General features: G+C 41.9%; 1 protein-coding gene across 1 annotated transcript; it reads right to left on the bottom strand.

Moving 5' to 3' along the window:
* Nucleotides 1–613: 613 nt before the first annotated feature.
* Nucleotides 614–20,026, bottom strand: LOC145395353 (uncharacterized). Its single transcript, XM_080268998.1, has 9 exons — nucleotides 19,890–20,026; nucleotides 16,634–16,785; nucleotides 15,824–15,944; nucleotides 14,908–15,042; nucleotides 14,011–14,142; nucleotides 11,812–11,944; nucleotides 2,590–2,706; nucleotides 1,671–1,782; nucleotides 614–698 (listed from the first exon to the last, which is right to left on the bottom strand). Exons 1-9 carry the CDS (start codon nucleotides 20,024–20,026, stop codon nucleotides 631–633), a joined length of 1,107 nt encoding a protein of 368 aa, XP_080125124.1. The 3' UTR covers nucleotides 614–630.
* Nucleotides 20,027–20,628: the final 602 nt, after the last annotated feature.

Here is a 20,628-nt window from a genome sequence, read left to right as displayed (position 1 = left end):
TTTTCAACATGCGGCGTTCGGTACACCTTTGCTCATGTTGTTATTAGCTTAAGAGACGTACCTCGTTATTTACAGTTTGTTTTGTCATACACCATTTTAGTGTTCTTGTTTGTAATATTTATTCAAGCCTTGTTGATTTCATTACGGTATGACTAAAGTAGATGTGAAAGAATATTAAGGTGTGGCATGTAAAATGTTTTGATACAAATAGCTGATTTTATAAAAGTACTTGTACGATTTACATCGATGCAAGAGAATATCTTATGTACTATGCAAAGTATATTCCCAAGGAAGAGGTGATAGTGAGGCCTCTTAGCGACAAAAACAGGTCCGACGAGTTCATTGTACGGTCATATACTAAAGTTTGTTTCCCTCTCCTTCCTCTTTCTTATTGCAGGATTCATAGATGCTTGAATAAGATGTAGTGACGAAATGTGTATTTATCATCCACAGATAAATTATAATATACACCTAAATCCACTATATACCGTTCAAGTGTTAATGAATTTTGTGATAAAATAGAGGTAGGAGACGCAAACGTACTTTGATGCTGTATGTGGATTTCGTTGTGATAAAATCTGACTGTCTTCAGTATAGGTTCAGTACTTTTTTAAAACAATGTGTGCTGTTTCAGAGACGTGAGTAATACTCTTTACGAATAACCATGTCCCTTGTAATGTCCTTCACTGTAGCACAACCTGTGGGTAAAATTTGTTAGATTACTGCACTGTTTTGTTAGTGATATACAGTAAGCTTATTGTACTGTGTGTTGGAAAAAGGTTATGGGTCTTGTCAGGAGCATAAGCAGTTCACGAGCAAAGTCATCTGTAATGTAACTTTGAATGTGTCCAGGTACCATGTCTGGGTTATATATAGTAGAACTGCTTGCCAGTATCTAATGTATGTAGACTAGCTACTGTCATTAGGTGTACGGTACCTGAGTTAGTGGTATGCAGAGTAGTACTCTGTTTCTTTGGGGCTATGAATCAGGGGAGACAAAACAACGGTGGCTGAATCGGTAGAGAGGTGGCCTGCAGTACTAATGGACCCAGAATCGAATCCCGGCTGGGGCAGGGAACAGTTTAAGGGTTTGAATTTCCCAAAAACAGACTTTCCTGATCTTCGAGATGACCTGCCGACATGTCGTAAAAATACCCCCGCTAATACCAGTACACCAGTCCTGTATGAGACAGCCCTAGCATGTATTCAGTTTGGATGGTGGGTGTTAGAGCCGAAGTGGTGACATGTGGAGGTGTAGGAGGACTACTGTGCCATAGGTCACTGCCCCACAAGAAATTGGCCCTGAAGCCTTTACCCAGAGTCGGGCAAGTAAAAAAAAAAAAAAAAAAAAAAATCCTCCTCCTGCTGTGCTGTAGGAGGTATCAGGCTGCATGCATTATATGCTGAGTGTTGAGATTATGTTATAGCAGTATAGATGGTTTATATATATTTAAATCAGTCTGCACTTATAGTGTAGGCCAGAGTTAAAAATGGCATCCGTTATATGTTAAATGACAGAGAGTGAACAATGATTATTGAAACTAAGAACTGTAGTAATTATAAACTTCGGAACCCAAACAACTTTTCCAGAATGTTAGGTAAGTTTCAGATTTGTTTCATCATAAAGTGAAGTGATACAGTCTGCAACTATACCATGATGACATATTTACCTGAGAGTACCATGGTCGAGTCCAGCTCCTGTTGTAAGATATTCAGGATGTTATAAGCCCCTTCCTCACCCTCACATGTCAGCCCCCACAACAGCGGACGCCCGAGGAACACCTGCACACATACATATTAGCTCTTATTGCTGTAATTTAGTAATTCCTGAGAGTATTGGTTCTTTGTATTGTATGATTTACTTGTATGTAAATTGCATCTGTGAAGAAAATATGCGAAGTAATATCTGTCTATCTACCTCTCTTCTATCTATTTATCTTGGGGCTCTTTAGTATATACTCAAGTTATGTTGGGGTAGTGGCTTGGTGTCATGGCATTCTGTTATAGTCTTCACACTTTTGTGCTTTATTTACTTCCGCTAGGTGTAAGTTTTAGCCCGCGTTTATTTGTCTGTCTGTCTGTCTGTCTCAGTTAGCAGGATTACTCAAAAAGTTATGAAAGGATTTTGCTGAAAATTTTTGGAGGGTTTGGGTATGGCCCAATGAACAATCGATTAAATTTTGGCTGTGATCCGGAATTATTTGTTTGTTTGTTCACACCATATCTCCAAAAGTCTCAATAATTTTCAATGAAAGTTTGTGGAAGGGTGGACCATAGGCCAAGACACAATTGATTAATTTGGGGGCGGTTCCGGGTCCTACGGAACAGTATCTCCAAAAGTTCTAAATGAATTTCAATGAAATTATGTGGACGGGTGGGCCATGGGCCAAGAAAGAATTCTTAAAATTTGGGGGCGGATCTGGATCCGACATTGGCGGAGGTATGCGCTCTCTGAGTGCCTCTCTAGTATTTGTTGGTTTGTACCCCATCTCATCTTTTTAGGTGGGAGTAAGAGTTAGGATGATAATGAAGATGAAGATTTATTGATTTCAAGAAAGTGAGAGATAAAAAGAACGGTGCAGTACGTACCATTTGAGCACCAAGGGCAAGAGCTGTAAAGATGTGTGTGCCTGAAGAAAATCCCCCGTCAACATACACCTCACACCGACCATCCACAGCCTTGACTATTTCAGGCAGGGCTTCTATCTGATTTGGGAAGATATTTAATGATTTCAGATGTCTTTTTCATCATATTCTTGCCTTCTGACAGTTTTATTTGGCTTTTCATAGAAATAGCCTTAATAAACCTCTTCAGTACGAGGGCTTTCCCAGGTTACATAAAATCATCTGATAGCAACTAGACTTAAATAAAAAGGACGCCATTCATATTCAAGGGGTAAGTTTCCTCACAGTCCAGCTACTTAATGTTTTGCAATTCTTTCATGGTGAATTGTTAGTAGATGTGAATTTTCAATATTAGATTTACCATACTAACTAGTGTTTCAGTTAGGAACAGCAAAGTAAATAATGCTGAAGGAAATGCATCTGAATATTAACGAAGCATAATATGTGTAAAAGTCAAGTTAGCACAACTGAATATTGTTGAGAAGCGGGATTTGCCAGTTAGGTAGTCTGGACGTTTCTCAATGTTCCTGGTATTTTACCGTTACGAGTCAGAATTACCAGTTAGCCTGCTATTGTGAGCGTAGTTATTTCATAAGTTGTACATTTATTGTTCTGCTCTATTTCTCAGTAATGTTTTATTTATGTGACAGCTTGTTAAATTATGTACCGGTAATTTAATTTGTTTGTATACTAAGTAATTTACAGTGTTATGTAATGTAAGAAAACTCTGGCATGTTTTGGACGTCTCCGAGTTGGTAAGTTTTGTAACCGTGCTCCCTTGGGAATACACCAGAACTGTGGAGAAATGTAGATCAGTCTAGAACAATGCAAGCTTTTATAAGGATGGGGAAGAGACTACAGCAGGGTCAGTCGGTTTTCAGTTCAGTTTGAGTGTAGTGCAGTGTCAGAGTAAAGTCTGTATATCCTTGGTACTTGTGAAAATAGTGAAGTGTTGTTGGCAAGCATTGTCAGTGCAGCTTGAGAAGTTTGTGTATCTTCGGTGTTTGTGAAAATAGTGAAGTTGGCAAGCATTAAGTGTAAAAATTTTGGAAAATATAGACAGTGAACTTAAGAAACCATTGTTTATTTACTATGCCTGGATTGATCTTGTGTACTGTAAACCGAAAGGCTGACCATAGGAAGAACAACTCACTGGGCAACGTCATTCCTATACTGAACTACTACTGTTGGAGCCTGTGGCAGTGTAGGATGGGGACGTAACAGTGGTGTCAGGAGTGTGGATAATGTAAGTGCGGCAGAGAGTCTAACCTTCGACATGGAAGCAAAAGATGTACAGACCAGAGCCCAAGCTAGACAAGAAGACGCATGTCTGGCATCAATCATGAAGCTATTGCAAGCTCAGAATGAAGGACAGAAAGAGCATAAAGAGCAATTATAAGCACATAATGTCCAATTACAAGCACAAGGTGTCCAACTACAAGCATAGAATGACTACAGGCACAGATTGAGGGACAAAAAGAACTCAAAGAACAATTAGAGGCACAATGCGAAGAACGATATGAATGACTTCAAGAGCCATTGCAGGAGCAACAGAGGGAACTACAACTGAGGATGCAAGAACAGTTAGATGCTTTCATGGGGGAAATGAAGGAAGAACAGAAACAATTGAAGGAGGAAGTATATGCTGAGCTACAGCAGCAGAAGTATGAGGTAAGCAATAATGTACAGAGTGCCTTCTGAGTGTTGAAGTCAGTTAGTGAGGAAATAGTGACAGAGTTCAGACAGCATGTCATTAACCAGCTGCAGCATAAAGTCGACCATGTGAAGATAATTTTTGAGAAAATTGAGGCTGTAGAGTGTAGAGAAATATTGCACTGCTGAGCCTCAGGTTAGTGTACAGGGAGCATTTGGAAAGAAGGGACAGTGTATGGTTAATCTTGACGTATCCCAGGCATCTTAAGGTAGCATTACAGGGTTGAATAAGCAGAATGCAGAAGTTTTAAGTCCTCGACTTAATTATGATGCCCCAGTTTTTAGGCCCCAAACCACTGAAGTGCATGGCTATAATAGGGGTCCAACCAAGAAGAAACCTCAGGAATCTGATGGTGGAGTATCTTGGGAAGCTTACCGTGCACAGAGTTACTTCTATCTATCTATTGCCAGACGCATTAATCCCGTAAGGGATGGCCACAAACAAATCGCCTCCATGTCGCCATTTCACTGGCCTGCTCCCAGCTCACACCTCCTTCTCTCGTATACCTCTCCACTCCATCCCGCCATCTCATCCTCGGCCTCCCCTTCCCTCTCCCCCTCTACCTCACTCACACACACTCTCCTCGTCAGTCTCTCACTCTGCATCCTCTCTACATGGCCAAACCACCTCAGTGTGTTTCTCCTAACGCTTCCTATCACATCCATATCCACACCACAATGCTCCTTCACATCCTTATTTCTCAGTCTGTCTCTCCATGCTACTCCACATGCTCCTCTCAAATAACTCATTTCCAATGCTCTCACTCTTGACTTCTGTCCCTCCAACAAGGTCCAAGCTTTCCATATGTTAGAGTTGGTATCACAGTACTGTTATGTAGTAACTTTTTTACTTCCATGCTCACTTACCTGTTTCTTATCACTACTTTCAAGGAACCAGCAACTTTTCTTCCTTGTTGTACCCTCTCAAGCACTTCATGCTCTAAACTTCCAATCTTACTCATCACACTACTATCTACTTGCTGATCAGAATGGTTGGGATGATACGCAGAGGGAAGTGCAGCTTGCTACTACCCATAAAGGTGCTGCAATGGAAATTCTGGGCCAGATGTCAGTAGAGGAGAGGAACAGTTATCAGTCCATGGTGGAAGTGCTGGAGTGCAGATATGGGACCATGTATCTGACTAAGGTTTACAGAGCAAAATTCCAGAACCGTGTACGGGTTCGAGGAGAATGCCTACAGCAGCTTTCTCATGACCTGGAGAGTATCGCATACAAGGCATACCCTGGAGCAGCACCTAACCTCTAGGTTATTCTTCTGAGAGACCAGTTCATCGATGCTCTTGATAGTGCAGAGTTGAAAGTGCAAGTGAAGCAGGCACAACCCAGAAGCATGCAAGAAGCTCTTGCCAGGGCTCTAGAATCTGAGTCCTATGTCAGGTCCGGTACGTCCACTTTTCAATCAGGTTGTAGTGCAGGATTCAAGGCAAGAAAGGGGCAGGTTTGTGAAGCGGAAATATATTAAAGGAAGTTGCTGGCACCGTGAAGAGCCAGGACATAGAAAAGAGGACTGATACAAGTGGAATAGGGAACAGGAGAAGACAGGAGGAGGTTACTGGTTCTGCAGGAAGCCGGGACACAAGAAGGACGACTGTTACAAATGGAGAAAGGAACAAGAACAGAGTTTGGAAGGAAATCTACAAGTGTACCAAAGGCATGTTGGACATGTAGTGAGGTGGGACACTTCAGTTATGAGTGTCCGAAGAATAAAAAGGAGGATCAGATGAAGACTGCAGAAGACCAGAAAGAAGTGGAAAACTAGTGGAGGCTGGCATGAAGGGGAAACCACCAGCTTGCCTTTCCCAAGGAGCCCCACCACCAAGAAAATGCAAGAGAACTGCAATCGACAATGTGTGAGTAGACGGAAGAACAGATGGAACGATGTGTTCCCTGGTGATTGATTCGGCCTTAGAGCAGACTTTTGTGAGGCCTGATGTGTTACATCATTGGTATCTGCCTGCGTCACCAGAACAATTGTGTGGCATAACTGAGCACATCGCAGAACTGAGGAGACCCTTGGATGTCTGGATTGAAGTGCCAGGGCAAGAGGCTACGCTTCCAGTCTATGTAGCCGAGATGGAAGATCCTTGCCTTCTTGGTCTGGACTATTTGATGTCCATGGGATGTGAGCTGGACTTCTGATCCATGAAGTTGAAGGTTCAAAGAAAGTCGGTTCCTGTCACAGCAGTAAGACGTACCATTTCTAGTGGTGAGGTGAGGCTGCTCCGCACTATAGTTATACATCCAAAATCAGAACATTGCTCCAATGCAAGGTGAGTGACTTTTGACAGCTATCTAGGGGTAGTGGAGCCTGATGCACGGTGCAATACGAAGGCCAGAGTGATGGTGGGGTGAACTTTTGTGGAAACAGGCACAGGAGAAGTGCCGGTTGTAGTGGCCAGTTTCTCCCCTGAGCCACAGAAGCTCAACGAGGGAGAAATTCTGGGACTGTGCCAGGCGGTGGACCCTGAGTGGCATCAGAGAAAGGCTTGTAAAAGGAGCATAGTCAAGGATGATGGGTACCTGTCAGAACACTTACAAGACCTGTTTTCAAGGAGTTACCAATGCCTGGATGGCTCACAAGTGCTAAGTTGAGGCAGCTGCTAATGATGTTTGCTGATGTCTTTTCTACCGGAGACCTAGACCTGGGATGCACAGATCTGGTGGAGCATTGTATAGACACTGGGGATCACTGCCCAATTAAACAGCCAGCACGGAGGATGGCGCCAACCCAGCGGCAAGAAATGGAGAAGGTGATGGAGAAGCTCCGAGGTAAAGGAGTGATACAAAAGTCCAGCAATCCTTGGGCATCAACAGTGGTTCTGCTAAGGATGAAGGATGGCTCAGTAAGGTGTTGCATAGATTATCGAGCCGTGAATGATGTGACAGTGAAGGACACATAACCCATGCCAAGAATTAATGACACCCTGGATGCTCTGTCAGGTGCCAAGTGGTTCTCAACCCTAGACATGAAGGCAGGATATCATCAGGTCAAGGTTGCAGAGAAGGACAAGGAGAAGACAGCCTTTTCATACAGGTGGAGTTTATGACAGTTTAAAGTGATGCCATTTGGACTATGCAATGCCACAGCTACTTTTGAGCATCTCATGGATTCCATACTTGAAGGCCTGCACTGGCCAACAGCTCTCATCCATCTGGACGATGTAATTGTGTTTGGACGGACTTTCAACCAGGAATTGGAGAGGCTGTCGGAGGTGTTGAACAGGATCCGAGCAGCACACCCCAAGCTGAACCCCAAGAAGTGCTACCTGTTTCAGAAGGAAATGTACCTAGGTCCTAGGACACACTGTAGGCAAGAGCAGCATCCGTACTGACCCAGAGAAGGTGGCAGCTGTGGAAAACTGGCCAGTTCCAACTTGTGTGAAGGAGCTACAGAGTTTCCTTGGCCTGTGTACCTACTACCATCATTTTGTCAAGGACTTTGGAACAATAGCTGCACCTCTGCACAAGCTGTTGGGGAAAAGGCAGAAGTTTGCATGGACAGCATAGTCTCAGGCCTTTGATGAACTCAAGCATGGGTTGGCAAACTCTCCAGCATTGCCGTAGCCAGACTAGGATCCGCCATTCATCTTGGGCTGTGATGCTAGTGACCATGGTATTGGTGGAGTCCTGTCACAGAAGAAGGATGACAAGGAGTATGTATGTAGGAGGACTGCTGGGCCATGATAGGAGGCTGTGAAGCCTATGCCCAAAGTCGAACACATAAAAAAAAAAAAAAATGTGGTGGCATATTACAGCAAGAAGCTCAGCCCACCAGAGCGGAACTACTGTGTGACCTGTAAGGAGCTCTTGGCAGTGATGAAGAGCCTTGATCTCTTCCATCCCTACTTGTATGGGTCCTACTTCATCATCAGGACAGACCATGTGACACTGAAGTGGCTGAAGACGTTAAAAAATCTGAAAGGACAATTGGCATGCTGGCTCAGGAAGTTGGACCAACACAACTATGAGGTACAGCACCGTCCTCGGCGGGTACATGGCAATGACAACCTGAGCCGTCGGCCCTGTGACCCAGTGTGACGGTAGTGTAATAAAAATGAAGATAATAGCAAGAAATGCAGGTGTACTGCAGTGACAAATGAAGACCTGAAGAGGATGCAGACTTCCAACCAGTGCTAGAGTGGCTGCAACCGAGTACAGTGCGGCTGTCTTGGGAAGAAGTTTCCAGTTTAAGCCCTGTGACCAAGAGCTTTGGAGTCAGCAGGACCTTCTCCGTTTGAACAACAAAGTACTAGAGCGTCAGTAGGAGATACCCGATGGCATCAGCAAGTATTGGCAACTGGTGGTTCCGAAGAAAATGAGGTCTGGGATCTTGGATGAGTGTCATAACTAGTGGGCACCTGGGAGTGGAGAAGACTCTTAAGTCGGCTGCAACAGAGGTTCTACTGGATTGGCATGCGTCTGGATGTTGAGGAATGGTGTCGGGCTTGTGATGCATGTTGTGCCAAGAAGAGACCCAAGAAACATGGTTGCGCCCCTCTCCAGCTGTACCAAGTGGGTGCAACAATGGAAAGAATCGCAGCGGACATTGCTGGACCTCTGCCACTCACTGAAAAAGGTACCGGTATATATATGTCGCCATGGACTACTTTACAAAGTGGCCAGAAGCCTATGCTATCCCTAATCAAGAGGCTGCAACTGTTGCTCAGGTGTTGGTTGACCAGTTTTTATGTCGTTTCGGGATGGCACAGGAGCTTCATTCAGACCAGGGTAGAAAATTCGAGTCTCTGTATTCCATGAGTGCTGCAAGTTATTGAGGATCAAGAAGACCAGACGACCTCACTAAGGCCACACTCAGATGGGATGGTGGAGAAATTCAACTGGACCCTTGGACATGAACTGGCCAAATACTGTGTAGAGAGACAAACAGAATGGGACCAAAAATTACCTGTGTTGTTGATGGCATATCGGTCTGCAATTGCTGTGTCTACTGGCTACAACTCTGGAAAACTGATGTTGGGCCACGAGTTACACTTACCCATTGACTTGTTAATAGGAAGACCACCTGGTGAAAAGCTGCCTATAAACACCTGCAGCTATGCAAAGCATCTTCAGGAAAGGCTGGCTGAGGTACTTCATCAAGTGCAAGGAGCCCTCAAGTTTTTAGGAGAGGGTGACCAAGTTTGGTTATACAATCCTCAGCGAAAGAAGGGACAGTCACTGAAGCTGCAGAGCCCATGGGACAGGCCTTACACTGTGTTGGACCGCCTATCAGAAGTAACGTATCGGATTCAGGGAGGCAGGAAATCTCACCGTAAGGTGGTACACTTGAATTGTCTGTGGCAGTATCATCAGCTAGGACAGTACAGCTAGGACTTCTCCAAGGAATCGTGCTCTCCTGCAGCTGAGGATGTTGAGGAGGACCAAGGAGCCAAAGTGCAAAAGGAATGTAACAGTTTCCTGTGGGAAGAAATGACCTTCTAAGAGATGTGGACTGTGTGGAGGAGTAAGGACATCATCGGAAGCTGCAGAGAAGAAGACCTGATAAGTTGAAGGATTATTTTGTCTATAGTTAGATGATTCATTATGATTAAGGTTTATGTTTGTAATTATTGTGTAGTTTTGTTGGGATGACAAAGGACTATGGAGGGGGTAGCGTTGAGAAGCAGGATTTGCTAGTTAGGTAGTATGGACATTTCTCGATGTTTCTGGTATTTTACCGTTGCTAGTCAGAGTTGCCGGTTACCCTGCTATTATGGGCAGAGTTATTTCGTAAGTTGTACATTAATTTTTGTGCTTTTTTTTTCAATAATGTTTTATTTATGTGATTGTTTGTTAAATTATGTACTGGTAATTTAATTTAAGTTCGTATTCAAAATAATTTAGTGTTAAGTAATGTAAGAAAACTCTGGCATGCTTTGGATGTCTCCGAGTTGGTAACTGTTGCAACCGTGCTTCCCTGGGAATCCACGAGAACTGTGAAGAAATGTAGATCATTCTAGAACAATGCAAGCTTATATAAGGATGGGGAAGAGACTAGAGTAGCGTCAGTTGGTTTTCAGTTCAGTTTAACCCTTGAAGCTCTACATGGATCGATCAATCGTATTCCAGAATTTCGCTTGATGTCTAATAGGATCGATAGAGGAGCCTTTGTAGAAAACTGTGGACACTAGGCTTCGGTCCGATTGTGACGTATATCGATGCAAACCAATGAGAATCAAGTCCTGAGTAGGGAGGGGGGAGGATCCAGGCCCCTACCCATGGTGGGGGAGTGAGTCCCCGCCTCCCTCTATCCCAAACGTTTCGTTCCCTCTCCCCCTCACTCGCTTGTGACTGGACTCTGCTTCTCCTACCAGCTCTATAAAGTTGATTTTTCCATGCCACACTCCCACCACCATCCTCCGTCCACCTTCCTCCCTCATTCTCCCCCCTTCACCCCTTCATACTCCCTCCACCTCCAGCTGCTTTCTTGCTGTGGCTACTACATACACATTTGAAATATGAGAATGATGTATACATTTTCTGGTGTGTAAATCAAGATCTTTCATTCAATAATACCAAAATTAATGTTGGTGCAATTTTTTTTTCTCTCCCTACAGTATATATTTGCAAGGGTTGCCAGTGTCAATTTTTGACGATCTTTGACAGGTTATAGCTCAGTAACCAGTTGGTCAAGAATGCTCTGGTTTGCGGCAAAAGGTGTATAAATTCAAGCTCTAAACCTTGGGTATAACACTTTTTACTTCTGTAAGAGTCGAAAAATCGGCTCTATATACATGTTTTCATGTGGTTACGGTCGAAAGAATCCAGGCCTGTAGGGATTAAGCGTAGTGAAGTGTCAGTGAAGTTTGTATATCCTTGGTACTTGTGAAAATAGTGATGTGTTGTTGGCAATCATTAAGTGTCAGTGCAGTTGGTGAAGTTTGTTTATTTTCGGTGTTTTTGAAAGGAATGAAGTTGGCAAACATTAAGTGTAATTATTTTGGAAAATATATACAGTGAACGTAAGAAGCCAGTGTTTATTTACGGCACCAGGACTGATCTTGAGTACTGTACACCGAAAGGCTGACCATAGGAAGAACAACGCATCGGGCAACGTCCTTCCTATACTGAAATACTGCTGTTGGAGCCTGTGACAGTGTGGGACGGGGATATAACAATATTATTCATATTTTTTTTATTATTAATTATATTGAACAAAGTCTAATAAAAGAAAATATGTTATTATTAAGTTTCCAGTAACAGGCAGAAGTAACTATAGTGAGGCTTTATGTATTAATTGGAGTGTATTTTAACGAGGTGTTACTGTAAAAATTACTTTCCCATAATACCGTACCACTTGTGAGAGTGACTGGTTACTCTTGCCGGATATGTCTTGACTGAGGATCCAAGCCCAAGACGTCCATAGTTCTGATGTGGCAACAAAAGTTTAATGCAACAAAAAAAAAAAATTTCTGTACTGTATGGTGAAGTTTTCTTTTACAAGATACTTACTGTTGGTGGCACACCATCCACACGGCGAGCGCCGTGGTTTGATACCCATATGGCCGCCGCACCAGCCTCCAGACCCAGCAGGGCATCCTTTGCTGTTAGTATGCCCTTCAACACAATGGGTAGTTTGGTTAGCCTGGAAAATAATGTTAGCTAGTGAGGTTTATTGAGTACAGTGCACTTTTGTATTATGTTAGAATACAGCACAGGCAGCATTCAGTTCAGTATAAATGAGGGATGTATTCCAAAATGTCACAGTTTATCATACACCTAGCACCATAAATTGTAGAAAACTGGCAAAGCAACTTTGTGATGAGAAATTTAAGCTTACTAGCTTATATAATTTTTGTGTGGTTTATTGTTTCTTATAATTTGAATTGCCTGCTGATTTGATTCTAAAAATGTTTGTATACTTAACCTTCAATACACCATCAAATACATTAATGTTTCCTTAAATATGAACAGTTTTTCTTTTTCATAAACCCGTCCAGTCAAAATGTACAGTAAAATCTCTGATTTTCGAAAGTAGATGGTGTTGTGCCATTGATGTGGGTAGCCTGTAATGAGGACTTGTGTAAGAACATCCCATGTCACACTTCAGTGATCTCCCCTTTCTTGGACAGTCTCTAGCGCACACACGGACATCAAAGGTGGGCCGTCGTGCTGTTTACTGATGTAGTGTGTTAGGCTGGTTGCCATCAATCAATCAATCAATCATTTCCTGTGGCACTCCACGGGATGCAAAGGGCCTGGATGAACTCTCTCCACCAATATTTGTCTCTTGCCATCTCCTTCAGGTCCCACCAACACTCCTCTCCTGCTTCTCTTTTCATTGTCCTCAACCATGTTTCCCTCGGCATACCTCTGCCTCTCCTTCCTCTAGCAGTCCACTCTGGCACATCCTGTATTAAACTGCCATCTTTTCTTTATATGTGCCCCAGCCATTTCCAGCAGGACAGTCTCACATACTCATCAACTGGTTCCACTCTCGTAATATCCCTTACTCTTTTATTTGTAACTCTGTCTTGCCACTTTGCCCCAAGTATCCTTCTCAGTATTTTACTCTCAAATCCTGGTACTTTCTGATCTGTTGCAATTGTACTGTACCATGACTCATGCCCATAGATTAAAATTGGTCTTACCATGGACTTGTAATTTTCACTTTAGTATGTGCCGAAAGCTTATTATTATTCCAAACAGATTTCAACATTCCAACAGCTCTCCAAGCCAGTCTAATCCTCTCCTCAATTTAATTGTTTAATGATCCGTTAGATGATACAATCGTTCCCAGATTTTTAAAATTTTCTACCTTCTTCACCACATTATTCCTAATTACACAGTCGATTTGGTTCTCCACATTCATATTTATAATTTGTCTTTCCACACTTTATTACCAATTCAACTTTTTCTTTTTCCTCCACCAGACGATCAAGCACCCTCTGCATCTCGTAACTACTTCCGGAAATCAGCACAATATCATCAGCATAATCCAAATCCATCAGCTTCTTGTTTTCTTTCCAGTTAATTCCTGCAACTGTTCTCCTTACAACCTTTCTAAATAACATAATCCATAACCAAAACAAACAGCAAAGGCGTAAGAACTCCTTGCATCACTCCTGACCTAACTTCAAATGGATCACTCAAAGAACCACCCACCATTACTTTACAAAAATTACCTTCATGCAGGCTTCTAATATTTACAAACTTTCTGGCGTACCATAGAATCTCATAATTTTCAACATAGCTCCACGTGAAACACTATCAAACGCCTTTTTACAATCCACAAAACATATGCTAAGCGGTATTTTCATCTCATTAGCTTGTTGCATTAGAGGTCTTACAATAAAAATCTGATCATTACAACCTCGACCCTTTCTAAATCTCGTTTGTTCTTCTCTTAAAATTTTATCAATTACTGGCTCTATTCTGTTCAAGAAGATTTTGAAAAGCCATCATAGATTTTTTTTTTTTTTTAATATTCTTCATGGTCTAGTGATTTTGGCATTCTCAACCAAGTGTCATAAAGAAGATTCTTCTGAGAAGCAGTTGGCATTTATTGCTCACATAATGTCACTAAGAGGCAAGCAGCTAGTCACTCTTGCCTTAACTGTATGGACTGAGCATCTTAGCCAGGGGCCTCGACACTCTTGATGGGGCAGTATTAGACAGGATAGATGGATGGATGGTGTAAGAGCTTCTTACCTCTTAAGCCAGGCAACATCTCCCCAGTTGAGGGAGGGATCATGTAAACTCTTCACATCTTTAAATACATCAAACCCCGCAGCAGAAGTCTTCATCCTGCTTGACATGTTGTTTGTCAGAAAATTAGCCAGCCTGTAGTGAAAATAAGAGAAATAGAAATGCATAAAAAATGTGCAGTATTAGCACTGTCTATAATTTTTATCTTCATCGTCATCCTGACTTATTTGCCACTGAAAAATAGAATATGAATTTCACTCGATTCATTCAAGTGTTTCACATAATTTTAAAGTGGGGAGTATATTAGGATTATTACAGTACCGTATTTTTATTACCGGTATATATATATATATATATATATATATATATATATATATATATATATATATATATATATATATATATATATATATATTTTCTTGAAAAATCCTTCATGTATAAGTTAGAATCATATAAGTAAGATATTGCCTACACATTCTAGACGCTGAGATCTCTAGGCTTTACTCATACACTAGAAAGGGTTTCTTCAAAGCTGAATTGTCGGATAGAAACAAGAATAAAATACAAGATGTCACTGTAGTGTACTGTAGGTACTTTACTGAAAAAGTCACGCATGAAGTGAATTGACTTTACCTTACTGCTCTATTGATTTATTTTACTTTATTAGTAACTTGAACTGACTTTGGCAGTCAGAGCAAAGTACAAGTCATCACTACTGTTGAGGTGTTAAGCGGTGCATGCAGTCATTACGCTAGTAAGATAGTAAACATGGTCATTAGTTGTTATGCTGAAATAAGCTGTCAGGCATATCAGTTGCAAAATCCTGTATATCAGTAGCAAAATGCAGTATGTTATTGTAAAGGTGTTAAAAAAGCCGTGCAAGAAATGAACTGACATTACTTTAAGTGTGAGGGCAGAGTAAACTTGGTCCTCACGTCTTCTCTGCGTATGCCAGGTATGGGTGCATCGACTGTAAGCACCACTGCTGAGAACCCTGCAGCCTCTGCTCTTCGCACTTGTTTGGCTGTTACTTCCCTGGTTTGGGAGTATAATGACTGGAGATATTATTCAGTAGTTTGGAGCTGACTGTTTGTAAAATTACTTTTCTTCCAAATCTTGTGCTTCAGTTGCCTCATTAATATGTTTTTCATGAGGTACTTTTTCTCTACCATATTCTCTGTACTGTGTTGTTTTATTGCATCATTTAATCGGTGTATGATGTGTTATGCAGAGTATATACAATCTATTGTTCAGCACACTAATTTTGAGATAAAGTTCAATCTTCTTGTATAATGCAATAAGTACTGCAAATTACTTTTATATAATAGTGGTAGGTGGTGGCGACCATCATCCACTCTCTTGATGTAGTGCTGCCTACTTCTTCCTACACCTTTTTTTTCATTCTTTTTCTGTGTCTGCCTTCCTCTATTCCTATTTCTTCCATCTTTCCTTTCACCTTTTAATAATAATCTTTCCATTTCAGCTGGCATTACATTGAGTGAGAAGCCTAATCGTTTTCTGTAAGCCAGGAAACCATTTACAACGTTGGATGGTAACCATATAAACAACCCATACGTGTTCCCTGTGTCATCAAGTGGGTTGGTGGAGGGTTAGTGCCCCTCCCCGTAAAGCAACTAAGGAAAAATGGCCAGCCCTTACGGGATTCTGGCGTCCGGCTACAGATACATAGACGTTTATATTAGCTTTCCATAGTGTTTCTTCTATTTCCATGCGGTTCCCGTTGTTCTAGATTCTACAAACTTTTTTCTCCTCATCTATACACTAATTATAATTAGTTTTTGTCTCAGTTTCTTACCTGTCCTTGTAAATGTGGACCTGGAAAAAGCGTAGTGAGGATGGTGCGTGTTGAGCAACTTCCTCAATGCTGGATGTTGAGTAGGTGCTCATGGTAAAAACAGTGCCAAACCTTGCTGCGGCTGATTGGGGAAATAACAAAAATCTGTTTCAAGACATTTCCCTATTTCTTTGATGACTGGTACTGACTTAGACTTTGAATATTTTTCTGATTAAAGTCTGATTACAGAGTGTAAATTGTAGATACCGTATGTTTAAATGATGGTTGGAGGCTCTACTCTCCTGTATGTATAGTCTTCCTATAATCATTTTGGTAATCTTTATTCCCACCCAAAACTGGGTTGAGGTTGGATCCAGGAACATGGAAAAAAAACAAAATGAAAGTGGCAGCCCTGTCAACAACAGTGGAATGGCCCACACAATCATTTACACATCATTCAAACCCATGGAGTGTTGGCTCCACCACTCAGGCTTAATCATCTGCTCAAAGTTTATTTTGTGATCTTATTAATGGACACACTTCACATTCCCTAGCAAGGTAGAATCATCTCACTGACTCTCAGGTTCAAAAGGAGGTGTCAAACTCTTAATTGTAATGTGCTGCTTCATATATACAGTACATCATCCAGCCAACTCAATCACTGTTACCAGCTTCAAGATCTTACCTTTGCACACACTCATTTACCACATCCATCCACTTAATAGAGTACCCTACCATTTACGCATCATATTCATTATAAAGTACAGTACAGTATTAGGTACGATATAGTAATGGCATTTGAACATAAAGGTTAAGTACTGTTAAGCTCACCTCTGGCATTAGCACACTCCCCATCCGTACTTGCCATCCTCTGCATGGCAGTGGGTGCAACGCCAATCGGTGCACTGACAGTGTGACCCAGTATGGTGGTGGACGTGCTTCTTTGGGACATATCACGCAGAAGCCGTGGACGAATGTACCACCTGGAAAACTAGGTGTGACTTGGCTTGTACGTACCAAAATATTTATGATATACCTGTGTGACAGGATGAATATATGGCTTTGAGTAATTCTTATTAATGTGTTTATTTTGAAGCATACCTAACCACCAATACACTTAAGAATTATTTTGTCTGCCACCAGTCTACTTGTTAAACTGGAGGAAGCATACCATCCAAAAAGGCAGTGCAATGTAGATATGAGTGTTTTAAGTTATATCTACTGAGTAAATTTCATAGTATTACATAAGGTGGAGATCATCCTTGAGGATGGAAAAAGGGTTCTGTGTAAATTCCACCCGAGTAAATTCCACCCACGAAGATTCCTCCATGAAAATTTCACCCATGCCATAAAACTGAAACGAAAATTTCACCCATGCCAAAAACTGAAACGAAAATTTCACCCATGCCAAAAACTGAAACGAAAATTCCACCCATCTAAAGTGTATTTATTAACTTCATCAGTCAGATATAAGTTACAAAAACTAACAGTTATAACCTCGTCATATGTATTTTATTTGCATCAAGTTAAAATGAGTGTAACTTATTGGCAATGTTCCTTAGAAAAGCCATCTTGTCATCACTGCTTTAACGTGTTACCAAATTGTTTATTCCTACATGCAAATATACAGTATTAACTCATCGGCCAGGTACTACTTACAAAAACTGAAACAATTATAACTTCGTCATGAGTTATTTTATTTAGTCAACTTAAAATGAGTGTAAATTATCGGCAGTGCTCCTCAGAAAACCCATCATGTCATCACTACTGTAACGTGTTACCAAATTCTTTATTCGTGCGTTTGTAGTTTGGTATTTCTTGCACATCTTAATTGCATCACCTCTTCGAATGTGGGTAATCTTTGTTTGAATGATGGCTTCTCCACCGAGTGCCTTGCAGAGCTTTCACAGGTTTTGGTGTGTGGATGTGATGGATGAGCGCAAAGCGTTGTGAAAGCCTTCCATCCCATTGTTTTTCCTTGGGAGGTGGCTAAATATACGGTCTCTACCATTCCACATCTTTATGGGAAAAAGCGGCTGATCTCTCCTTCGACGAGCACCTCCTTCCCGCATAATTCCAGTGTAGGTATTTTCGACATATACGGGTAACTTTACACTTCCTATTGTCTTTCTTTCCTTCATTCTTTCCTCTTCCTTCTGCCTGTGGGTGACTCTACACTGAGTGACAAGCCAAATGGTATCCTGAACACCAGGAAACCATATACTACGCTGGGTGATAACCGTATAACCAAATTTTGGCGCCTGGTGGTTTAGTAGGTAATTACTGCGCTACCGTCAGATTGATCTGGTGAAGGTTTATATCCAAGGGGTGGTTGGGGTTGACTGCTCATATAATGCCACTCAGGGATGAGTGAGGTTGGTCATTCTCATCTTAAATGTCGGGACCAACTGCCTAGCCCCGGGCTCCTACGCTCCTCATGGGGCATGTAGGACTGGATGATGGATGGATGCAATATATTCAGCAGGGATGTCTTCATCATCAGACAGTTTCTCAAATGCATTAACAATATCGGCAACAGGCAAGATAGCCAATGGGGTGAAGTATTTCATATTAAGTGTGAAATTTACGTCTGTACTGTACCTCACTCGCACATCAGTGTCACATACTTTCCGCCAACATGACTGACCTAGATGAAACAAGCACCCAACAACTGAAGCAGATGGAAACAATGACGTGAAACCATTCTGCTTTGCCTTTTCAAAGTCCATCACACAATCACTAGGTTGAGCACTTGGACGAAGATCAAGAAGTGTAGAAAAAAAGGCCTCTATAGTTCACTTCATGTTTGTCTGCAAGTAGGGTAAACAAACGTGGAACCCAAGATTCTCCGATAATTGCACGTAAAGTGAACAGCTGACACCATATGTTTGGCGATGAATTGAATATCCCGTCACAAGCCCATGAACGAGATTTCTTGAGGTCATCCAAGGCGGCGTCTGTTGCGAATATTAAGATACGGTCAGAATCACCAACACCGCTATCGATAGCCAAGAACAATGAGCCATCCTCGAGAAACTTATATGAATCCTGAATTTCGAAACCATTCCGAGGAACTGGAAGAGCTGGGATTCCTGATGATTTTTTTTTCTCCAGTTTTAAAAGTTACGTTAAATTCCTTGAAGTGAGGGCAATTATGACCTCGTTATCTCAGCCAGTGGCTTACTGTCAGCACCAATAGCTTCCCGTGTGGTAATTATTCCCACATCTTGAACGGTATCTCCCATTGCAGTCATCATCCTTTGAGCTTCAGTTCTTTCACAACCTGCTGGATGGTGGTGAGCGCCTGTCCTTGCATTTATTATGGGTTCCTCTGCGTCATGAACCGTATGAACTCGAGCTCTGCAGCCATTATAAAAATGTTCACATCGCCAGTAAATTTTCGTCTTGGTGGGGTTGTCTTGATGCATTTCATAAATACAGCTCTCCCTATCACAGAATTTCTTTTTGCCCTTTTCCAGTTTTAACAAATGACAAAGGCATCTTGGTTGTATCAAATACCAGGGAGTCACAAAACGGAGACAAGCAGCCTGAAGTTCAGGGCAGCCAGCAGACAACTGTCAGACAACCAACCTGCAGCTGAGGACACGCAGCAGACAACTGATAGGCAACTCACCTCCAGCTCAGGGCAGGGTAATTATCGGGTGAACCATCTCCTGGATCAAATCAACTGTCACAAGGGAGAATCATCAGGTGAACGATTTGTTAGCTCAAAACAGCTCTCAGATGGGGGAATCATCGGGTGAACCATCTATTAGCTCAAAACAACTGTCAGATGGGGGAACTTTCGGGTGAACTATCTCTTAGCTCAAAACAACTGCTAGATGGGGGAATCATTGGGTGGACGATCTGTTAGCTCAAAAAAGCTGTTAAATGAGGGAATTATCGTAGGGGGAATTTTTCACGGGGGGAATTATTTTGAGGGAAATCTTGTGGGTGGAATGTTCGTTGGGGAAGTTTACCCGGGGGAACTTACGGTATACGGGAAAAAAGATAATGCTGAGGTCCTTTTTATCATGGCAGCCCTAGATACAATTCGAGCACAAAGCAATACTGGCAAAGTTCATACCGATTCATTGCGTCCTTGTTTTCTTTGAGTGTGACCTCATCCACTGCCCCAGACTTGTAGTAGCTAAGAGCATTGAAAGGGAGTAGCTTGCGGGCCTCCTTCTCATAATCGCTCACACACACTAAGAGTCGTGCCATCCTCAGCTCAGATTGACCTGTGATGTGATACTGTAACAGATCCATTAAACACAAAGTGTAACTATTTAGTTTTCAGCACAGTAGCCTACAGGCAGTTGCACTTTACCATCCATGCTTCAATACTTAGTCATTGCTATTGTAAGGCATTTAAAATCTTCATCATTTTCAGCTACTCGTACCCCATTCTGAGCCGAAAGTAGAAATAATTCTCAGTGTACCTTATAACCATAAACTTAAATGAACAACTTTCTCAGACATGACAATCAATTTTTTACAAGGAATGACACTGAGTTTCCTTTTCGCATACACTTCGTTACGGTCACTTAACATATTCGAAAGTTGCGTCACCAGGATACAAACAAGATTCTCTACACACTTCCCTCCCGGTTCATTCTCACCTCAATAATGATTTGGAACGACACTGTCCCAATGTGATGGGTTATGTAAGATTGGGGTGGAATAGTTTAGGTTGCCCAGAATGTTATTTATGGTAAGGTTTTGCACTTCTCTTTTCTTGACATACTGTAATAATTTAATTCTCAGCTTAACCATTTATTTAGGCGATGCACACGGGGTGTGGGGTGTTAGGGGGTTTAACCCTC

Source organism: Coenobita brevimanus, chromosome 4 (genome assembly GCF_032717465.1).
Source record: "Coenobita brevimanus isolate Jiangsu-jjx chromosome 4, ASM3271746v2, whole genome shotgun sequence".
Taxonomy (NCBI): domain Eukaryota; kingdom Metazoa; phylum Arthropoda; class Malacostraca; order Decapoda; family Coenobitidae; genus Coenobita; species Coenobita brevimanus.
The sequence above is the reverse complement of the archived record's forward strand: the minus strand, read 5'-3'. Positions and strand labels throughout refer to the sequence as shown.